The sequence below is a fragment of the Pseudorca crassidens genome, chromosome 6, assembly GCF_039906515.1.
Source record: "Pseudorca crassidens isolate mPseCra1 chromosome 6, mPseCra1.hap1, whole genome shotgun sequence".
Classification (NCBI taxonomy): Eukaryota; Metazoa; Chordata; class Mammalia; order Artiodactyla; family Delphinidae; genus Pseudorca; species Pseudorca crassidens.
In genome coordinates this window covers 62979145-63000994 of record NC_090301.1, presented here as the reverse complement: position 1 = coordinate 63000994, position 21850 = coordinate 62979145, and the positions used below count along the sequence as shown (strand labels likewise).

Sequence of the window (21850 nt, the reverse complement as noted above, 5' to 3'; positions counted from 1 at the left end):
CGCACAGGCTCAGCGGCCATGGCTCACGGGCCCAGCCGCTCCGCGGCATGTGAGATCTTCCCAGACTGGGGCACGAACCCGTGTCCCCTGCATCGGCAGGCAGACTCTCAACCACTGCACCACCAGGGAAGCCCACAGTAGGAATTCTTTAGACCATCTACAAAATATGAACCCAGCTATAAAGTATCTTAACTCTACTGTTAAGAAAATGAATAGTATTGTCCAAGGGTAACTCCACTGGGTCCTTTGGTGATCCAGGAAAAAGTTTATAAATGTATAGTTCATGATCATTTCTAGGGAAGAATGCATAATGAGACTCATGGAGGGGGTACCTGGAACAGATGTAGCTGGGTCACTTATAATAGTGTCATTATGGAATGCCAGTATTCCTGGGATGCTAGCCAGAGTGGAGGTAATTATTTTCTGAAAGTCACTAGGGTATAAACTCGGTCTGAAATAAATCCATTTTACATTGCAAGGTGACACTGGAGAGATCTTAAATACAATTTATTTTGCAGGAGGCAGATAAGCTTGTGGTAAAAGGATAACGACCATGCACAGAGACATTAAAGGTCAACACCTCCAAAAGAAATTTTTGTTTATTGCCTCTGCTCCAGTGACACAAGCTAAAATCAAATATCTCTGAATGATGTTGAATTGCAGTGAGTGCTATAACTCATAGATGAATGGTTCATGTTATAAGAATATATCTTACGGTTATATAATACTTGGCATGGCAAAGCATATTGAAGAAATTCTAGGCTCTGTCCTACAGGTTGCAATCTAAGTAAAACAGGCAAGATTTACTGAAAATCAAAACCTCAGGAAAATCTAAATGAATCAGAATAAGAATGTTCTGGGAAGAACTGGAATCATTCAACTACTGGAATTAACTAAAAATAAGGCAACAAGTACAGGGTTTTGAGACTGGCTATCAGGTTAAAAGATTTTTTTTTAATTGAAATATAGTTAATTTAAAATGTTGTGTTAGTTTCAAGTGTACAGCACAGTGCTATGTTCTTTTTCAGATTCTTTTCCATTATAGGTTATTATAAGCTATTGAGTATAGTTCCCTGTGCTATACAGTAGGTCCTTGTTGTTTACCTTTTTTATATATAGTAGTGTGTATATGTTAATCCCAAGATCCTAATTTATCTCTGCCCCCCAAACAAAAGAATTTTTTTAATCTAGTTGTTAAGAGGAAAAAAGGCATTAAGACAAACAAATTGTGCTGAGGAGACTGGAGGACTGAAGATATTTCTGAAGAGACTGAGGAAATGAGGGGATCCTGGGCATAAGCACCACGGACAGTGAGTGGATGGGATCCCAGTGAACCTTATGTTCTACTTAACTTGTCTGAGTCAGGGATGCCGTTGAGAATCTTGTGAAAGCTATGGCCTTCTTCAAAGAAATGTGCACATGCACTAATATTTTGCATATGATTTCAAGAAGTTCAACGACCTCTAAATAAATCAAATTCAGGTAAGGGACTCCTAGCCTACTGACCAGATTTGGCTAATATTAGACCCCAAAGCACACACTCCTAAAGATTTCTTTTGTTCAGACATGCTGTTACTGGCACATGTCAGATGACTAGCAGAGTTCTAGTCATCGTACAAAACATGAATAGAACATGTTAAATGCAGAGTTCTACCACAGCAGGAAGAAAAGGTATTGATCCTAAAGGGGATGGTGGTTGGCTGTACAATTTTCTGAAGCCCCTTATTATGTGGAGCACACCTGGCTTGATTCCGAGATACAACGGTGAACAGTACGGATTTGGGTCTGCTCCCTTCGAGTTGTCTTTGCTCTCAGGCTATAGGAGAAGGTTGACGTTTGTGACCGATTCAAAGAGTGAGCTCAATAAGTATTTAGTGTGAGGGTGGGACAGAGGCAAGGAGAGAGAGAGAGGAAGAAGGAGAGAGAAAAGGGAGAGAGGGAGGAAGAGGCAGAGGTGTCACAGTGCAAAGGAGAAGCAACAGAAGAATTGAGTGGAAGACTGAAATTTTATCACTTTGCCCTACTTCTACTCTACTCTGATCAAGAATCTCACAATTGGAAGTCAACTCCATTTATACACATTATTTGGCAAAATAAGAAAAACTAATGTTAATTATAGGTAAGATTTTTGGGGTGTCTACCATGGGCCTTAGATAAAAAAAGAAAGAAAATGAGATTATAAAAGGATGAATGCCAGAACACACTAAGCCTACATCCACGGGAAAGAGTGGGATAGTATAGGCCCCAAATAAGGTAACAGAGAGAAAATGCCTTAGGGTAGAAGTGAGAAAGTTCTATAAAGAAGGGTAAACTACACACAGGATGCACAGGAAGAGTATGGTGCCTTGTATCAAGGGAGAGGTGAATTAAGATGGAGCTTCTAAAATTTAATGCGCATAAGAACCACATAGGAAGCTTACCAAAATGCACATATCTGGACCATGTTCCCAAAGAGTCTGATTAGCTGATCTGGACTGCGCCTGGTAATCTGCATGCAGGTGGTCCATAGACCACACTTTGAGAAAGACAACCTGAAAAGGAGGAAGAGGAAACTATCCATTTTTGGATCTTGATCTACAGAGCTTAGAAATGGCTTTGCTCCATCACTTGGTGAATCGATCTGGGAGAAACCTTGAACTCTACCAACCTTTACTTCGAAATGACCCAGCTTGTCAGGCAGGCTCTGTTATTGGTGGGAAAAATCCACTCGAAGATTATTAGTACCAAAAAGAACCAACCTCCTGAATCTCCCTCCTGCTGTGACCCACATAGGAAAAGTTCTGGGGAGCATCTCCACCCCAAGCAACGGGTGGCAGATGGCAAACTGAGGAGGACCAAGGAAATGCTTTAAGACAGGGTTCCCACAGGAACAAAATCATAAACACGTATAAGTACTCTAGAGCTGGAAGTGAATAGTTTACAGGTACAATGGGTCAAGTAAGCACTGTTCTCCTTTTCATCATGTGTTCCATTTTAAAATTTTTTAGGAATTGCTTTTAAAATTGAATTTAATTTTATAATTATGTAAACTATTTACATGGCTTCTAATTCAAATCTAAAAAATAAGTGTATTGGAAGAAATTTAGTTTTTCTCATTCCCTATACTCTATTTCCTTCTCTCCTTTATAGATAACCTTAAAACATTTAAAATTGTTTATTCTTCTATTATCTTTAAACATAAGCAGATGCTTACAAATATTACTCTTTTCTTGGATAAACATTTTACATAATTTTCTCTACCTTAAAGGAGCTTTCCTGATCTGGACACCTGTTAACATCGTCTCTGTGGAAAAATGCATTCGAGTTTAGATTAACTGCCTCTGTATAAGTTAGCAGTCATATCAAGTTTTGTGACTTAATAAATCCATTCATTCAAGAAACATTTACTAAATAACTATAACAGGCCTAGGGTTAGTTCCAGATCTTGTGGGATCTAAAGCTTCTCTAATATTGGGTCCTCTCTTTAAGAAAAAGACTATAAAATTAGTATTACAACTTGCAGCAGCTCTCAGCAACAACCTGCCCTGCCAGGGGCCCACGCAAGATTCTCCAGCATCATGGGAGATCAGCCCCTGCATGGGCTTGTGCTAGGGACTGTACTGGTGGTTCGTATACACAGCAAACATGATCCCTTATTTTGTGGAGCTTGTACTGTGGTGCAGGAGCGAGAGATTAAACACATAAGCTCAAGACAAATATACAATTACAAATTGTAATTAAATTCCTGTTATGCGCTGAATTGCATCCCCCCAAATTCATATGTCGAAGTCTTAACCCACAGTACTACCGAATGTGACTATTTGGAGTTAGGGTATATAAAGAAGTAATTAAGTTAAAAGGAAGTCATTAGGGTGGGCCTTAATGCAGTACGACTGTTGTCCTTATAAAAAGAGATTAGGACACATTTGTACAGAAGGAAGACCGTGTGAGGACACAGGGAGAAGATGCCACCTGCTAGCCAAGGACGGAGGCCTCTGAAGAAATCAACCCTGCCAACACCTTGATCTCAGACTTGTAGGCTCTAATTTCTGTTATCTAAACCACCCAGTCTGGACTTCCCTGGTGGTGCAGTGGTTAAGAATCTGCCTGCCAATACAAGGGACACGGGTTTGACCCCCTGTCCGGGAAGATCCTGCATGCCGCAGAGCAACTAAGCCCACGAGCCACAACTACTGAGCCCGCGTGCCACAACTACTGAAGCCCACGTGCCTAGAGCGTGTGCTCCGCAACAAGAGAAGCCACCGCAATGAGAAGCCTGTGCACCGCAACGAAGAGTAGCCCCCGCTCACCACAACTAGAGAAAACCTGAGTGCAGCAACGAAGACCCAACACAGCCAAAAATAAATTAATTAATTAAAAACGAAAACAAAACACCCAGTCTGGTACTGCATATATTAGCCCTGGAAGACTAATACAATCCTTAAAAGAAAAGAGTGTTGGAGAGAAAGAACTGTTACAGGAATGGTGAGGAAGCTGATCAGAGAAGGCAACTCTGAGAAAGTTCATATAAGCTAAGATGTGAAAAGACGAAAAATGATGAACTATGGGGAAGAAACCGATTTTGCAGATCCTGTTAAAAGGCAAAAGAAATCAAGGTGCTTTGCTTTGGTTAATTATCCCACAGTCTACAGAACCAGATGGTCCCCAGGCGACAGTCTTCTAAAATTATCCACCTAAGATGAAAAGCTAATGTGCAGCCAACTTCCATACAGTCCACAGACTCTGAAGGACTGAATGAGCAGGAAGTTGAATTTTTAATTATAAGACACAATGTATTGATATCATTCACACCTTGATTTAAGGATGTTTCTGAAGAAAATGCATATGATGAAATATGCAGCTCAAACACGTCTTAGAAAAAGAATAAAACAATGTCCTTCCTTATGGTTCATTAAAGAGATTATGGAAATTATAGAACCTGAATATGCAAAAACAAAAAAGCCAGGAGCACAGACTCTGATTAGTCAAGGCTAATGCCTCACAGAGTAGTGATATACTTGAATAAATTGATCTGCCCTTGGCAAGGAAGTGTATGTCTTCATTTTAACTCAATGAATAATAAGAATTACAGAATCACAGGATAGACATGGGAGTCCCTTATTTCTTGGTGGGATGCCACATAAACTACTTCTGACATATGCTTATTCAATTTGTCTTGTGAAAGACTGAATATACAAACGGACAATGGCTGGACCAAATATGACAACAGAACTTTGACCACAGCCTCTGAAGCAAAATGCCAAGAATGGTCAGGACTTGGTCAGTGACTGTTAGCTTCCCTATTTTTTGCCCCTGGCTTCAACTCAGGACCAACCAGAGAAAACAAAATATGTTTCCCAAACCAATCACCTAAGATGCTCTGTTTCTTGTAAACTCCTCTCTAGCTTGCCCATGCCAACAACCTCTTATCAGAACATACCTGAGGCCTTCCTTCTTTTCACTATAAAGTGTTTCCACTCCTCTGCCCATTTTTGAGTTTGTGTCAGATGCATGAGATGGTGGCTGACTCTTGCTATAGTGAGCAGAATAGTAAATAACCTCTGTTTGCTCTCATTTGGGTGGCTTTAATTTATTTCTATACATGACTGTTCCCAGAGAAGAAAATGTGTGCTGGGTCCCAGGGCCATCAGTAGAGGACGGGAATCAGAGCCCCCTTCAAGCCCTGAGGTGCCCACCTTCATGTCACTTGATATTTCCTTCAGGGAAGATGTCAGTGACTGGGAAGGTAAGAATAGCCACTGAATCCCCACTGTGTCCCTGCTGTCAGATGATGGGATAAGCCAGCCAACAATTCAAAGTGGTGAATGTATCTGTGATGTTCTTAGTGATCAAGCAGCTGGCCAGATGTGCTTCAGTGTCAACCAGTCATGATCCAGGTAAACTGGAGTTCTGGGTGGTTGAAAGCATTTGAAACAAGCTGGTTATAGCATCAGCTTTTATTCATTTTGCAGCTGTTTAAAAATCTCACCAATGTTGGCCTTGAGCAACCCAGCCAAGGCTTAGACTAAGAAGAAACATTGCTCTGGAAACAAAATTTCATCTCCAAACAGGGCTCCTGCACTAAAGAAATGACCTGGGGCAGGTTTCTTGTTCATTTCCTCATCCCCAAAATGAGGATTACTAGACCTCTGTGAAGGTAAAATTGGATAATAAGATGGAGTATTTTTAAAGGTAAATAATTGGCAGAGCATAAACGCAAGACATTCTAAAGCACAAATGAGTTTTCAGCACAATTGATTTTATCCCAGCATTTACATCACTCGGATTCAGATTAGCACACTACTGGCAGAAGGAGGGTGAGTGTAATTCATGGGCTGCCTGAGGGAAGAGCAAAATGTGGGGAGAGCCAGGGCTGGCTGACTACTCCCTGGTTCTCCTCCCACTGCAATAAGAATAATAAAGGAGACTGGTAAGGCTCTCACTGTGGACAGAGATTAATATTCACTTCCTGGAAGCCTTGTAAAGTCACTTTCTGAAAAATGACCTGGTGCCATTTGCCATCCCACTTAGTGACTATCAGACCCGAGTTCTCATCCACAGAAACCAGGCTGTATTTTAAGCTCCTTCCAGGTGAGCAGCCCAGGAAACTCAGTGAGCAAAGTTGCCATCATTACGTCCTGTTTTATGAGGAGTGCATTTCAACTGCCACCATTGCTTCACCTCTTCTGGAAATTAGGGTGGTTTATTCTTTAATTCTAGAGATAGATTCTCTGAAGCCTTGATAACAAGATAAATCACTTAGTGCAAAAATCGAATTTGACAGGAAATCCAGTTACACCTAATAGCTGACATATTAAATGTCACTGAAGTTTCTTTCAGGTTGACTTTTGGCATAGAGAGGGGCTTAAGATCAAAAGGAGAACAGGTTATATATATGAATGCTTTATCCCAGTGATTCTTAACCCTGACTGCACATTGCAATCATTTGGAAAGTATTTTTAAAATGCCAATGCCTAGGTCCCATCACCAGAAATTTAATTTATCTGGGGTAGGACAAAGACGTGAGATGTTTGGAAGCACCCCAAATTGACCCCTTGATTAATGGTCAATCAAGACATTTCCTCTAGGAGAAGCCACAGAGCCTGGGGAGGTACCTGTAGACACTGGATCCCCGTAGCAAGATGCCGTTAAATGATGGGGCAGGGCTCCAAGAGAAGCTCAAAGTGATACTTACAGACTGTGAAGAAGATGCCTAAGTGGCTGGGAGTAGCAAAGACAACACTATGAATGGTAAAATAAGTCAGGTTACCTACCTCCACCTTCCGCCACCTGGTGGGGCTTGATAGCTTTCACAGGCATCCTCGCAGAGAAAACTTTGCTCTCTGAAATCCAGCATCTCATTTCTGACTTGGATTCATAGTTCCTTTTGAGCTGCCCTTCTGTTTATTCCAAATCTACGCGTTTGTTTTGGTGCTTCCCAGGTACTCGTAATGCACGCTCTGTTTTCAGCAAACCATTTTCCTGATTGGTCAAAAGCCCTTTGAAATCTGTCACGTGAGCAACTCTCCCGTGCTCTCAAGTGTATTTTCTAGTCAATAAAAATATGCCTCATTCCTAACGGTTCCACTACCCAGGAGATCTACTACCCAGTGATCTCTAGCTCTGCCTTCTGGCTTCATGGTCAAAAAGCAACACATTTACTTCCAGATTTCATATATTCCATGTATTTCCTTCTCTGTTCCATATCCATCATATTATTCTCTTTGCTAAAGAAATCTCAAAATATTTTTTATTTAAAAGTCTGCAATCAGAAAACAATCTGTCGTATCATATAAATTTTTCATGCCCAGATATTTACTCATCCATTTTCCTGAAAGACCCAATAAAATAGTCAAAGAGCCACAGTCTATTTTAAATTAAAATGCATGGCTTTAAGGGCTATTTGACATGCAGTAATTATTTGCATAGTCTTCTAGCCAAGCATAGAAATTGCTAATGTCTCTGCCCTTGAAGGAAATGAGCTGTGCAAAAAATTTCAAGCAAACATGATCCAACTGTTCACACAAAAGAGAGATTGCATAAGAAATGCATTGTGTCTCTACCCAAATTTCTCCTCTACTTGTCACAGATCAGCATGTACTTCACCTCTTTGGCACCAGTTAAAATCATAAACAGATGAGCTTTTCCGTAGAGGAGGGCAGACATGCCCTCTCCACAGATGGTCAGTATCACATGTTGCAGTAATGGCTGGACACGCCATGAAGGTACCATATAAAAACAGTGGGACTCAGAGAACTTCGGCTCCACTTGCTCTATGTGTAGAATTGCCTCTCTTTCAAGATGGATTTCCTTCATAGGAACGGAGTGCTCATTATTCAGCATTTGCAGAAGGACTACCGAGCTTACTACAGTTTTCTAAATTTTATGTCCAATGTTGGAGATCCCCGGAATATCTTTTCTATTTATTTTCCACTTTGGTTTCAACTTAATCAGGCAGTTGGAACCAAGATGATATGGGTAGCAGTCGTTGGGGATTGGTTCAATCTTATTTTTAAATGGTAAGCCTTCTGTTTTGTTTCATTTTTCCTAAAGCTTATTCTTAAATTTGTAGCTTGGTCTTAATGATCACATTTCAGATGTGTATAGTTTTACTTGGAAAATCTTTCAAACATACCAGTTAACTTGAAACATCTATTCCTAAATAGAACTTACATAAAGGCATAGAATTGTATACTTGATCTGACTTAGAAGAAAATTCCAAAAGCCTGTTACATATATGATGTGATTAACCAAGAAGTGAGTTAAACGAGCAGCATCATAATGAACAGATTGATAATTCCAGGAACCACTCTGATATTTCCAGTCTAAGTATCCTAAGCACCCAAGGACTTCCCCTGCAAGGAAAACTGTCCCTGTTTTTATTGGAACCTAGGCTGCCCAAACTCCAGATGACTGTCATCCTCTGTATTGAGACACAGGCCAGAAAGCAAGTTCTTTCAAAGTCTTTTAATCACGAGTTTTCCCCATCAATGTTCTGCTTGACTCATTTTTATAGGAGAGAATCGTTGGTCTCCAATTAAGTAATAGTTGTATATTTAAATATATATGCATATTTATATTTCTTTAAATACAGGATATTATTTGGTCATCGGCCTTACTGGTGGGTCCAAGAAACTCAGATTTACCCAAATCACTCAAGTCCATGCCTTGAACAGTTCCCCACTACGTGTGAAACAGGTCCAGGTAAGCAATTATAGCAGCTGCAGGTTAATTAAAGATATTCCAATAGAGAGCCATTGTGCATGATGATCAGCTAATAACTGTACGATATCATAAAGCGTACTAAAGAAAATGTCATGCATGAGGATGCTAAAAGTTCATAAACAAAAATTGCTAATGAAAAGGACAAAAGTTTTATGAGTAAGAAAATTTCATTTTTTTTATTTGTAAAAGGGTTAATTAAGAGAATATTCCCCAAATGAATTTTTTTTTTTTTTTTTTTTTTTTTTTTTGCTGTACGCGGGCCTTTCACTGTTGTGGCCTCTCCCGTTGTGGAGCACAGGCTCCAGACGCGCAGGCTCAGCGGCCATGGCTCACGGGCTCAGCCGCTCCGCGGCATGTGGGATCTTCCCGGACCGGGGCATGAACCCGTGTCCCCTGCATCGGCAGGCGGACTCCCAACCACTGCGCCACGAAGGAAGCCCCAAATGATTTTATAGTTGGTGTTTTTTAGAAAAATGTCATGGTTTGATACTGAAACAAACAAAAAACAATTAGCTAGAACAAATTACCCCAAAACTATATTAAAATTCTAGAAATGTAGCTTTATCTGCTGCTGTGCAATTTTCAAAGTTATTATAGATCTTCTGAGAATCACATGAATGAGGAGACAATAGACACAGTTTCCGTAAGAAAGATAAGGACTTCCTGGTATTACTATTGCCTATAGAAATTCTCTCTAAGCTTATAATTATTTCTTTTAAATTTCTTTTTTCTCTTGTGTATACAGTATATAAGTAGACTTCTTGATCCATTTTCTTTTTTATTATAAGTAAGATTCTGTATGAGTGTAAAGTCTTTACTATGGGAGTTGAGTTTAAGATTTTTAAAAAGGTTTTTAAATATATATAAAGGTAAACTACACGTTGTTTTAATTTCTAAGACTGTGTTATATTGTACCTCACCACAATTTGTTACATAGACTAAAATTCTTGGCATTTGACATCCTGAGACTAACCCTGAATACAGTCAATGTGTAAGTTCCTAATAAGTTTTCTGAATATCTTTATTTTTTGCTCTCATAAGAGTAGACATCCATCTGTTATAGTACTTATCAAACTATATTATAGTTAATTTTTTAATATCTGGCTCCTCCAATAGACTGTGCATTCCATCATGTCAGGGTGGTGTGTATTTTATCTTTGTGAAAGCAATGTGGGATGGATGGATGGATGAATGGATGGATGGATGGATGGATGGATGGATAGCCTTTCAGACAATTGAAATGGTACTTTGGTTTACCCCAGAACTTCCCAGCATGTGTTCTGTCTTATGAGACATTTTCTGAAAAAAAGAAAAGAAAAGAAAAGAAATAATACATTTTACATTCACTCCTTGAAGATTTACAAGTCATGAAGCATATAAAAGGCTCTGAAAATTCCTGTTTAAGAAATAGACTTGAAAGAAACAGGTCTATAAGAAATAGATTAGTCTTTATTTAACTTAGTGTTTTTCAAAGAGAGTGGTGTTGGGCTTTCCTGGTGGCGCAGTGGTTGAGGGTCCGCCTGCAGATGCAGGGGACGCGGGTTCGTGCCCCGGTCCGGGAGGATCCCACATGCCGCGGAGCAGCTGGGCCCGTGAGCCATGGCCGCTGAGCCTGCGCGTCCGGAGCCTGTGCTCCGCAACGGGAGGGGCCACAGCAGTGAGAGGCCCGCATACCGCGGGAAAAAAAAAAAGAAAGAGAGACTGGTGTTTAACCGGAATGAATCTCCCCTTGGTAAAAACTCAGGGAGGACATCAAAGTAAAGTGATTTTTTAAAAAAGATCAAGCAACATGGGAAAGGCATTCTGGGAATAGAAAGGCTACCTGTCTGCTGATTTCTTCTGCCAGGATTAATACCCCTTTATAGCTTCCCTCATCCTTTTAATGACAAAGACTCCTTCTGCAGCGGCCAGCCAAAAGATAGGCATGGGGGTAGCTGTTGGTACCCAGCAGTCAGTTGGTAAATCAGACGTAGCAATGATAGCCTTTAGATGTTTGACTTTTCAACCCAAGGAAAATAAGCTGATTCAAGATCCAATCCAAGTACTTCAGTTTTCTCATCAATTAAAAACAATTAGATATGAAGAATGACTAAGGATGTGGCAGATTTTCTGATGCAACAGCCTGAGTTCTTACTTACCCTTGAACATTTTGATTTCTGGACTTTGATGAACTTGAATAACCTGGGGAAAAATTTTGAAATAGTATTTTGAGGCTCAATTTGACTCAGTTTTCTTTATTTCTACCTATTTCTAAACCTTACATAGAGCCTGTGCCCTGTGGCTTTTTTTTCTGAGTAATTTGTAATTTTCATGGCTAATGTGCTATTCTATTGTCCATTTCTGATAGTGATACTCTATTAACCACCTTTCAAATGGATTGCCACTTTCTTGTTGCAGGAAGTCCATCTGGCCATGCAATGGGCTCATCATGTGTCTGGTATGTCATGGTGACAGCTGCCCTGGGCCACACCATCAGTCGGATGGATAAGTCATTCACCACTCTGCACAGGTCAGCTTTGCTCCAGTCTCTGTAGCCCTGGAACATGACAGTTTCAAACACAGAAAGTCTTTTGAAAAATTCAGCTTAGTGTATTTTTAGTTATTGAAATGTGCTTATTCAATTCTATCATATCCAAAATAGCAAAATGAATAGAAAATTAAGATTCTGCTTTAAGATAATACCTTAATTAGTTCACAGCAATTACATTATAGGGTTGGATATGTTTAATTGATTAATGACTTTCTAAATGTGCCTTTGGGTACATTAATACAATAATCCATAATACAATAATACAATGTAATCCATAATACAATAATCACTTTGGTAGCTCACAAATAGGTCATCTAAAATTATATAATGATGTATTTTTGCATGCACATTCCGTTGCTTTAAGATTAACTAGACATTTTGAGAAGCATCATTCCCCTTGAATGTATCCGTTACTTTCGTATAATTATGCTTTCTTCTTTGAACAGCCAATGATTTTGAAGTCAATAAAATATATTCTAGCTTTAAAGACTATGCAACCTTTTTAATTCAAAACATTCTAGAGACAAACTTAAATTTGAATGTTAGTAGATTTAATGTTAGTAGATTAATAACATTCTGAAAGGCCTAGACCTTTAAGATTATTCAAAATTTTTGTAGAAATTAGACTTTTTCCTTCTTTTCTTTCCTGATATACTTTATCATTAAAACAATTCTGAGCACCACTTTAATCATAAATTATTAGGTTACCTGAGATAAGATTTGTCAGTTAATTGCATAAAAAATACTGAAACGTACACCATTATATAAGTTATTTATAATAAAAAATTTCCAAGATCCATCTCATATTCCACTTTTTAGAGTAATATTGGGTAATATACAAAACAAGTAACCAAAGGAATTTGGGTATCTTTAAAGTTTATCCTGATGAGACTGCGACCTGTATGCCTTAAGGTATTCATTATCTCAAACAACAACAGTAGAGAGTTGTTGTAATTTAAAGAAATTAGCATTTTCTATCCGTAGACAGTTTTTCAAAGTAGGAATCTAGCTAAGCCTCACCTTTTCTCTGTTAGTTCATTTGCTCCTCCAATTCCCAAACCTGGAAAATCATTTGTTTCTTCTAAAAAGAAATTCTCTTGACTCCTCTTTGATTCTTATAACTGCAACATCTCCTTCAGCCATCAAAATGTACTGAGTGCCTACACCTTACCTAAACATTACCACACGCTTATTGATTCTTCTTCCATATGGATAACTCCTGCTTACTTTCTCTTTGAAAGTCTTGTTTCTCTCTATTCCATAATTTTTCAGTAATCAAAGTTTGGTCCAATTATCAGGAACAAATCATTCAGAACACTCAAGGATTCCTAGAACTCATTATTGCTAACTCTTTTTTATTAAAATGATGAGCATTGCTTGGATTTAAATATTTTTATAAGTTTTCTGCACACTGCTGCTTCTAATCCAAGATATATAACCCATCGGTCACTTTTCTGTTCCTTATTTTCTATGTGTCAAGAAACAAGGAGCCAGGACTCTTGAGAGTCTGTGAAATTAAACCCAGTGAAAACTTGCCCTTGATGGAATGCTCATGTGTTTCCATCAGCGTGGCAGCTGCCTCTCCGGTGAGTTTTCTTCAAGCAAAGAGAGGCTGAGAGAGGAAAGAGGAAGCACATATGACAAAGAGCAAAAAATATATATAATTCATTCTTGATCGCTGTGGACATTAATAATTCCCCCAAACTTGAATTTCCCCTACTTCATTAAAATAATTATCAGGATGCCAAGTTGGCTTCCTTTTATAGCATTTATTAAAATCTCAGGATATAGCACTGGTTAAGTTTAATGCATTGATGAATGTAGAAACATCTGTTAAAGCTTTTCAAATCCTATGGAGTACATAGAAAAAATTTTTGGAAGAAAAATCTCTAGAATCATGATATTATATCACAGCTAGAAGATTCCTCTGAGAAAGATCATCTGGTGTCACTTCCCCCGCCCCCCGCATTTTTATGAATGATACAATTTCTTTGCCTTTTATGCTTGTATCTATTCTTCCATCGTAGACTCACCTGGTCATTTCTTTGGAGTCTTTTTTGGTTGATTCAAATCAGTGTCTGCATCTCCAGAGTATTCATAGCAACACATTTTCCTCATCAAGTTATTCTTGGAGTAATTGGTGGTAAATATGATCACTTACCTTTAGTTGTGTCATTGAATGCTTTAGTGTCCTTTGTTTTATGTTGACTCTCTCTGCTAATGTTCCCCAATCTCAGGTAATCCTATCAAGCCACTGATACTTAATGATACCCTGGGAGCTTAAGGGGTTCCACACACCTCTCAAATTCTCCATGGACACAATGGCACATTCTCACTCAGTAGGATAAACCCATTACCTCTTCATGAGATGGGCTTCTCTGAAGTGTGGCTAGAGCTGAGTCCAAGTCTTAAACCACCACTTAGGACGGCGTGCTTGTGTCTCGGTTTGGGGGACTTAATAAGGCCTTCCAACCTGCACACCATGCCGTTCTCTCTGAAACACCTGCAGCGATTATTACCTGACCGTGGACTTCATTCAGCAGCTGCTTTGTATTTCCAAGGCAGCGTTCACCATGACTGAGTTTACACTGTTCAGCCCCATGTACCTTTTGAAGGCTCTCTACGTTAATTGGCTGTGGCAATTGAAACATGAATTGCAAGCACCTAGATCAGTGCTCTGCCTGTGAAGTGGTTGTCACTCAGTGCCCTGGACTCCTGACCCATGCCCCTGCACTAATGTGGATGGTGAAAAGACACGGGGCAAGTGTGGTTTTAGTTACTGCCTTAAAAAAAGGCTTTGGAAATGGATAGAACCTAGGTTTCTACAGCCCTTTATCATTGAAAACTATGGCTAAATTCTTTAATGCAGAGAGGAATAATTCCTGAGAGGTTCAAAGGCAGACAGTTATCTTCAGTGTCTCTTTCCAATCCCCAGGCATGCTTGTGGCAGAGGCCTTTGAACACACTCCAAGGATCCAAACGGCCAGCCTGAGCACATACTTGAAGACCAACCTCTTCCTCTTCCTGTTTGCACTTGGCTTTTACCTGCTTCTCAGACTGCTTGACATTGACCTGCTGTGGTCTGTGCCCATAGCCAAGAAGTGGTGTGCCAACCCTGACTGGATCCACATTGACACCACGCCTTTTGCTGGACTCGTGAGAAACCTTGGGGTCCTCTTTGGCTTGGGCTTTGCAATCAACTCAGAGATGTTCCTTAGGAGCTGCAGAGGGGAAAACGGCTATAGGCTGAGCTTCCGGCTGCTCTGCACCCTGGCCTCGTTGACCACACTGCAGCTCTACCATTTCGTCAAGATCCCGACTCACACGGAGTATTTATTTTACATGCTGTCTTTCTGTAAAAGTGCGTCCATCCCACTGACTGTGGTTGCCCTGATTCCCTACTGTATTCATATGTTAATGAAACCAAGTGAAAAAAAGATTAATTAGAGTTGTGCGGAGGGTTAGTGCCGTGTGGCCCCAGGGTGACCCTCCTCCTCCATCCTCCAGTGAGACCATAGGGCAGGGAGAGACTGGAAGCTTCCATTCGGAGGTCACAAAATGGCGGCCATAGGACCCAATCCATTCACATGTATGATTAGTTTGGCCTTCGGGGTGGTCTTTTTTTTTTTTTTTCCTATTTTAGATTAGTTGCCAACATTTAAAACCAGGATATTTGACACAAAAACCTGAATTTCTGTATTTTCCCAAAAAATCTGACAATATGGTAACACAGGGCCTGCATTCCCACCTGGAGACAATCCGCTCTTGCTGACTGCCCCCAGTAGGAGACGTGCTCTTTGCAGGCTGTCACAGTTTTCAGTACCCTACAGGCCCCCCAGTATATCTTAAAGTCAGGCTGCTTCTGGCTCCTGTGGGCATTTTAACGGCAATCAAGCCTGATCCCCTCAGTGTTCAGATAAGGAAATAGAGGTTTATTCAGGTGAAAGAACTCACCGGTATCACACCACCGTCAGAACAGGAATTAGAACCCAATCGTCTGACATGTATTTCCATGACACCATGTTTTGTTTCTTCAAGAGGTAAAAATCTGTAAGAATGAATGCTTTTACATAGGTTCTATGATGTTTGCCATGTAAATCAGCTATTTTTTCAGAAATGACATTAAAATACCATATGCTGTTTGACTTAGACCATGCAAGCAGGGTCTTGATGGGGCCAGCAGTAGCTCTAGTTATGGTTACATATCCACAGGAAAGGAAACAGGCCAGGTTACTGTCTGGACTTGAATCTCTGCTTAACTCCTGGTCTCTGTTTTATGGTAGTGCTTTCCAATATTTTAATAAATTCTGCTGAAGATGTTCGGCTTAGAACATTATTTACCCCCCAAAGGGTTATCTCTTCACTATGACATCCTTATACTTTATTTTTAGGAGCTAATCTTTCAAAACCAGGGAAATCAAGTGCCTTTCTTAAGGTCATGCTCTAAGCCAGGAAAACTATGAAATGCTTATATCTATTAGCTTGGTTCTGTGTGTACTGAACTGTGATGAAAAGCCACAGCTTTATTTCAGAAAATTATTATTGATGGAATATTAATATACTAAAAATTTTTCAGTAAAGTTTTTTTCCCCTCATTGGACCTAGTAATTCTGGACTTTAAGTTGATAACTAGGGAATTCCCTGGCAGCGCACTGGTTAAGAATCCACCTGCCAATGCAGGGGTCACGGGTTCGACCCCTGGTCCGGGAAGATCCCACGTGCCACAGAGCAACAAAGCCCGTGCGCCACAACTACTGAGCCTGTGCTCTAGAACCCGCGAGCCACAACAACTGAGCCCCTGTGCCACAACTACTGAAGCCCGCGTGCCTAGAGCCCGTGCTGAGCGACAAGAGAAGCCACTGCAACAAGAAGCACGCGCACGGCAATGAAGAGTGGGCCCCGCTCGCCATGACTACAGAAAGTCCACACGCAGCAACGAGGACCCAATGCAGCCAAAAATAAATAAATAAATAAATAATAAAATAAATTTAAAAAAAGAAAGAAAGAAACCTCTTAGGCAGCAAGAAGAAGAGCTTCTCACAGCCTTGGCGAAAATGCCTGCCTTTAATAATGATGGAAAAGACTCTTCTGCTTCCAATCTATTTGCCAAAACTAAGTGGAATTGAGCTTATTTGACTTAACTGTAACTATAACCATATTTTCATAATGTCCACATATCTACATATTCAGAAGAAAAATGTCAATATCATGAGCTTTCAAGATGAGAAAATCTAGACAAGTGACTTGAGAAACATACATTTGAAAAGATATGCAAATTAACAAGAAGAGTGTGGAATCCCTTCCCTTTGACAACATTTTGAATGGGTATCTGCCTTAGTGGGTTAAGTTGATGCCTTCTCTATGCCTATTTCAGTACAACAGAAGGGTGATTTAAAAAATTACTATAAGGTGCCCTTTAAATTCAAAGTTATATCTCTAAATGCTTTATATTTATTCACACCCTGTAAATAAATTCAAGATCAAACTGGTACATATACATACAAAAAAAACTTGGTATAAGAGAAAGTCAAAAGACTTGGTATCTAAAATGTGAGTCATTTCTTAAGGATATGAAGACTGTATATTCCAGCACGTCAATTGAACTTTCTGCAATGATGGAGATGTTCTGTATCTGTATGGTAGCCACAGCTATTAAACTCTTGAAACACAGCTAACACAACTGAGGAATTGCATTTAAAAATTTTATTTACTTTTAATTAATTTAAAGTTAAATAGTCATATGTGTCTGTGGCTACTGAATTGGGTAACACAGATCAAGTCCCAAAGTGTTTTCCCTAAAAAAAAAAATTTTTTTTAGGTTGTCACCTGTACCACATTCCTGTGAGACAGCATGAATCGATGTTAACTGCTTTATTCTATATGGAGAAACTGAGGTGTCAGTGGTTTGTTGGCGGAACATGGACAAGGTATGTTTATTCCAACCAGGAGATCTTTTGATTAGCCCATGGATGTTACTTTCCAGATGAAAAAAATAATAGTTACTGTCAACAGGTTCAAAACATGCATGGTGATAAGTAATTCCCATTGTGATCTTCACACATTTTAAAAGAAATTTTAACATGTGTGGTAACTGACACGAAACATTTCTGGGGCTCGAAGGATTAAAGTGACCATAAAAAGTTAATAGTAAACTCTGCTACATTTTCGAGAGAAATCCTCTGCAGATCTGGGAGTCTCTCTCTGTGCAACTCTCTTGTCTTACTCTGTCCTGTGAGCTCTAACTGCTTTGGTGTCCCAGGACTCTTAGCTCTGTCACCTCAAATCAGGGAGTCTGAGTTCCCCCTCCCTGCACTGTGCCCCAGAAACCCTTGAAGGGTGACAAAACTGAGTGGAGCTTTATCCAATATTCACATGGCTGGATGACTTTCTGACCAAGTTTTCCCGTTTGTCTGGGTCTCTCATACCCATATGCTGGATATCAGTACTTCTGAAGATATTCAAAATCTATTCAAAAAGGATCGCTGGTATCTAGTTGCACCTGAGGATTTGGCCCTTGTTGACTGATTGTCCTAGCCTCTCTGGAAATTGCGAACAGCTTTCTGGAAGAATGGACCTCAACGCTGCCAAGAAACTAAGGTGGTGTTCCTAATTTTTCCTTCCCCTTACCTTTAAGGCTTTCTGATGGTGATTCCACACTGAAGGTAAAGTAGTGCTACTTGTTTATTTTTTGAAGTCTTCATTTTGTTTTTCTTAAAAAAAAAAAAACAGTTAACAACAAGAAAGGTCTGTAAGAAGCAACACTCCAGCAACTTCTGCCAAATGACACCAACTCATAAGAAAATTCTAAGAATTAGAAACGCTTCCTTTTAGCTCTGCAGAGGACAAATGCAATTTATGTCAAATGTGAGGCTGATTTGGTGTGGAGTACTAATTACTGTCTTTGCTGTTCTTTGATGGAGATCACAGTAATGACTTGGAAGAAATCGCATCTCGTTTCTTTTGGTAGCGCAGACATGATTGCACTCAAGGAGGGAAGAAATTCAAAGGTTGGGGTTATAAAGGTTAACACAAAGCTGACTAATTATTTGGTTTTTAATTTCTTAGAATCTTTTCTTCGAACATTTTGCCAGGTGATTTCTGAATCTATCTTCTGCTCAAAACCTGTGATATTTTCCCCTCAAAACACTATGTCCTGAAGAAGCTGCTGGGACCCAGGGAAGGTAATGAGAAGAGTGGCAGCTGTGGTCCTGCCGAGCGGGATTTGTGGCACAGACCGGGGGCTGCCAACAGGAGCGATCGCTCTCACCCACCTTGGCCCATTTCCAGTGCTGGCCCAAGCGAGAGCAGAAACCACTGCCCTGGGACAATCTGGGCACTCCACAGGAGGTGCAGTCCACATATGTGCCTGGGAAAGTAACCCAGAGCTGATTAAGATGAAGAGCTTCCTTCTCCTCTAGCTCCCCGCTGCCTTCCATATCAGTTGGGCCAATCACGCCCCAACTTCTGTTCAAAGACTTGACTTCTTCTTGAATTCAGTCTTGGGAACAGTACTGGCCAGACTGTCATCCCTGCTCACACGCACTGCCATTAATGGAAGGGGTTTTCTAAAGGTGGGCATTGAGTTCACCCATCACTGCCTTTCTTAGATGCCACCCTTGCCCTCAAACTCAGTAATTCTTCATTGAAAGCATCTGATCGTCGATATCTCTTTTTCTACAGAATCATTCCAAACTCTGCCTTTTTATAATTTTTTTGAGTGAAAGAAATTGTAGAGGCCCTGCTGCCTTTCTATTTGAAGATTGCATTGACTTAACAAGGGGGAAGTCAACGTTCCTGTCTGAGTTTGTGAGATTTTTGTGTAGATCTTATCCTTTTAGCATTGGAGTATCGGTGCCCTGCTCATGCTGGCCAATCAAGAGATGGTACCGCACATCCCTATATGGATCCCAAAAGGTGTCAGAACTCAAGGGGGCAGGTGCTAGAGAATTCACAGACAGATAGATGTACAAAAGACTTCTTGGAGTTTGGCAGCAAGCACCCGGGATGGAGTCCTTAGACTGGGTTCTAACCTGTCTCTGCGTCTAACCACTGGGATACTGGGAGTCCATTTAATGTTAGTGGATTCAGTTGACCAGTTTCTAAGATGAGGGGCTTAAAATGGGCTTAGAATGAAAGGTTCCTTCCAGCTCTGACATTCTGCAACTCTGAGGATTTCATTCAATAAAACTGGAAGAAGAGCTAGAGTACATTAAATTTTACTTACATGCAAATGAACAAGGCTGTAAATTCTAAAGTGTACTCCATTTTGTAATTTGCTACTTTAATAAACAATTTTAGATTTATGTAATACATTTAAGTCTTTAAAACACCCTATTCCTATTAGTATCTGAATTGTATCGCTATGAAAGGAGATGCATGGAGACGTGAAATAATGTAACTGATCTTAGAGGGCAAAATTATTCATATGAAAGTATTCACAGACTTCCTGCTCGAATATCTTAACAAAAGAAATCCTGTAACTAAATCACCAGCTCCATTTCCCCTTCCTTAACATCGTAAAGAAGAAATTCTTCTTGCTGGAAGAGATACTAATGGGATATGTACAGTAACAGGCTGAGTGAGAAGGGAAACAAGAAAATTCACTCTGTAGGAGGAAGGGTTTAACCAACTTGCTATGTGAGGAAAGTGCTAGAACTTTGAAATAGCATTTTAGTAAGTTTGTTGTGGACTAATTGTGGATCTCTCAAAGAAATAAAGATAATAGTTATTTTTTAATTCTATATGGCTGTTGAAATGTACTTCTTGAATACAACAAAAATTCTAACACCAAATTTTATGATGCCAAGGTTTCTGAGGATGACCGTGCTAAATTAAATTAGAGATTCAGTTCCACGTAGCTTCTAAAATCTTCTCAGACTCAAATAGGGCCCCTTCGGTCTTTGCTCTTTTTTCTCTCTAACCCCCTCTGTCCGCTCACCTGACAAACACTTATTAAATGCCTTTAGGTGCTAGAGAATCAAGGATAAGGTTCAATATAGGCCTTTCCCTGGGGTAGATCTCCACGGGCTCCAGGCTCTGGGTAGACTCCAGGGATATCTCTGGCTTGTGGGCTTGGAAAGTTTTGGATTGACACTGTCTCCAGCTACAAATTAGCTGGTAACATTATTCCCCATCTCTTCTAAACCCCTGCCTGCCCCCCTTTCAAATTCATCCTCTTCTTGAATCACTTTCTTTTCGACTCTGGCTATATCTTGCCAATGGAATCCAGATCGTTCCCAGTCTGAGACCAATTTTATAATGGGAGAGGATGAGAAAGCATAATCACAAAACACTAAGTTTCTAAGTAAAGGCCTCATTCACTTAAAGTGTAATAAAGCAGGGTATATGGTATGTTCCCGAAAATCCACTAGAATGAGCTGCAAAGGACATCCATCCAGTGACATCTCCTTCTCATAGCAGTGACTTTTGCAAAAAGACTGAGTAATTTCTTCTTTCACTCAATGTTTTTGGAATACTTCTGTATATAAAAGTCATACTTTGAGGTCATTTGTGCACACATCAATACTTCAACATTGCTCTATTGTCTTTATACTTATGTTTCAACGTTTTTTATTCATAAAAATCTAAGTGTATCTACTGAGTGTGTTAATCCATAATCAACAACAAAAACTACAACTATGACAAACTACTTCAGTAGCTTATACAAGTGAGAGGTGTTTTTTTCTTGTGTAACAGGTTGGCTGGAGGTGGGCAGTCCAGGCTGCAACAGCTGCCTAAGGATGTCCAGGAGTCAGGCTCTGTCTTTCTTCCTGCTCTGCCATCCATAGTGTGTGGCTTCTATCCAAATGGCCACAGCATGGCTGCCGTGCATCCAGGAAAGAAGAGAGGGGAATGTAAATGGGCTTTCTTAACCCAGGCTTTGTTCCAGAAGGGGAAGCCTCCATAGAGACTTGTGTCTATATTTCATTGACCAGAACAGTCACATGGCTTACCCTAGCTGCAAAGGAGTCTGGGAAGGTAAATATTTTACTTTCCAACCTCTGAGACAGAGGCCCCTCTATCTCAAGGGGTAAGCAAGGGAAGGGGTGTAGGATTGGGTGTCAACCTACAACTTCTTACGTATATAACAATGAATGCAACTTACAGCTGCCTTCC

At 40.1% G+C, this 21850-nt stretch overlaps 2 protein-coding genes across 3 annotated transcripts in view; one reads left to right on the top strand and one right to left on the bottom strand.

Annotated features, from left to right (window-relative positions):
* SPC25 (SPC25 component of NDC80 kinetochore complex) overlaps positions 1 to 7461 on the bottom strand; it is a 28429-nt gene extending 20968 nt beyond the window's left edge. The window contains exon 1 of the mRNA XM_067741638.1: positions 7254 to 7461. Within this exon, the coding sequence (XP_067597739.1) occupies positions 7254 to 7341 (88 nt within the window). The 5' untranslated portion in view covers positions 7342 to 7461. The remainder of the gene's footprint in view (positions 1 to 7253) is intronic.
* An 819-nt stretch (positions 7462 to 8280) lies between these two features.
* Positions 8281 to 15405, top strand: G6PC2 (glucose-6-phosphatase catalytic subunit 2). Of its 2 annotated transcripts, XM_067739884.1 has the most exons (5): positions 8281 to 8498; positions 9074 to 9183; positions 11602 to 11713; positions 13762 to 13877; positions 14670 to 15405. In XM_067739884.1, exons 1-5 carry the CDS (start codon positions 8281 to 8283, stop codon positions 15179 to 15181), a joined length of 1068 nt encoding a protein of 355 aa, XP_067595985.1. In that variant the 3' UTR covers positions 15182 to 15405. The 2 variants fall into 2 exon arrangements, with proteins under 2 accessions (XP_067595985.1, XP_067595986.1); XM_067739885.1 differs by lacking the exon at positions 13762 to 13877 and having other exon boundaries at positions 14670 to 14694.
* The last annotated feature ends 6445 nt before the right edge of the window (positions 15406 to 21850 follow it).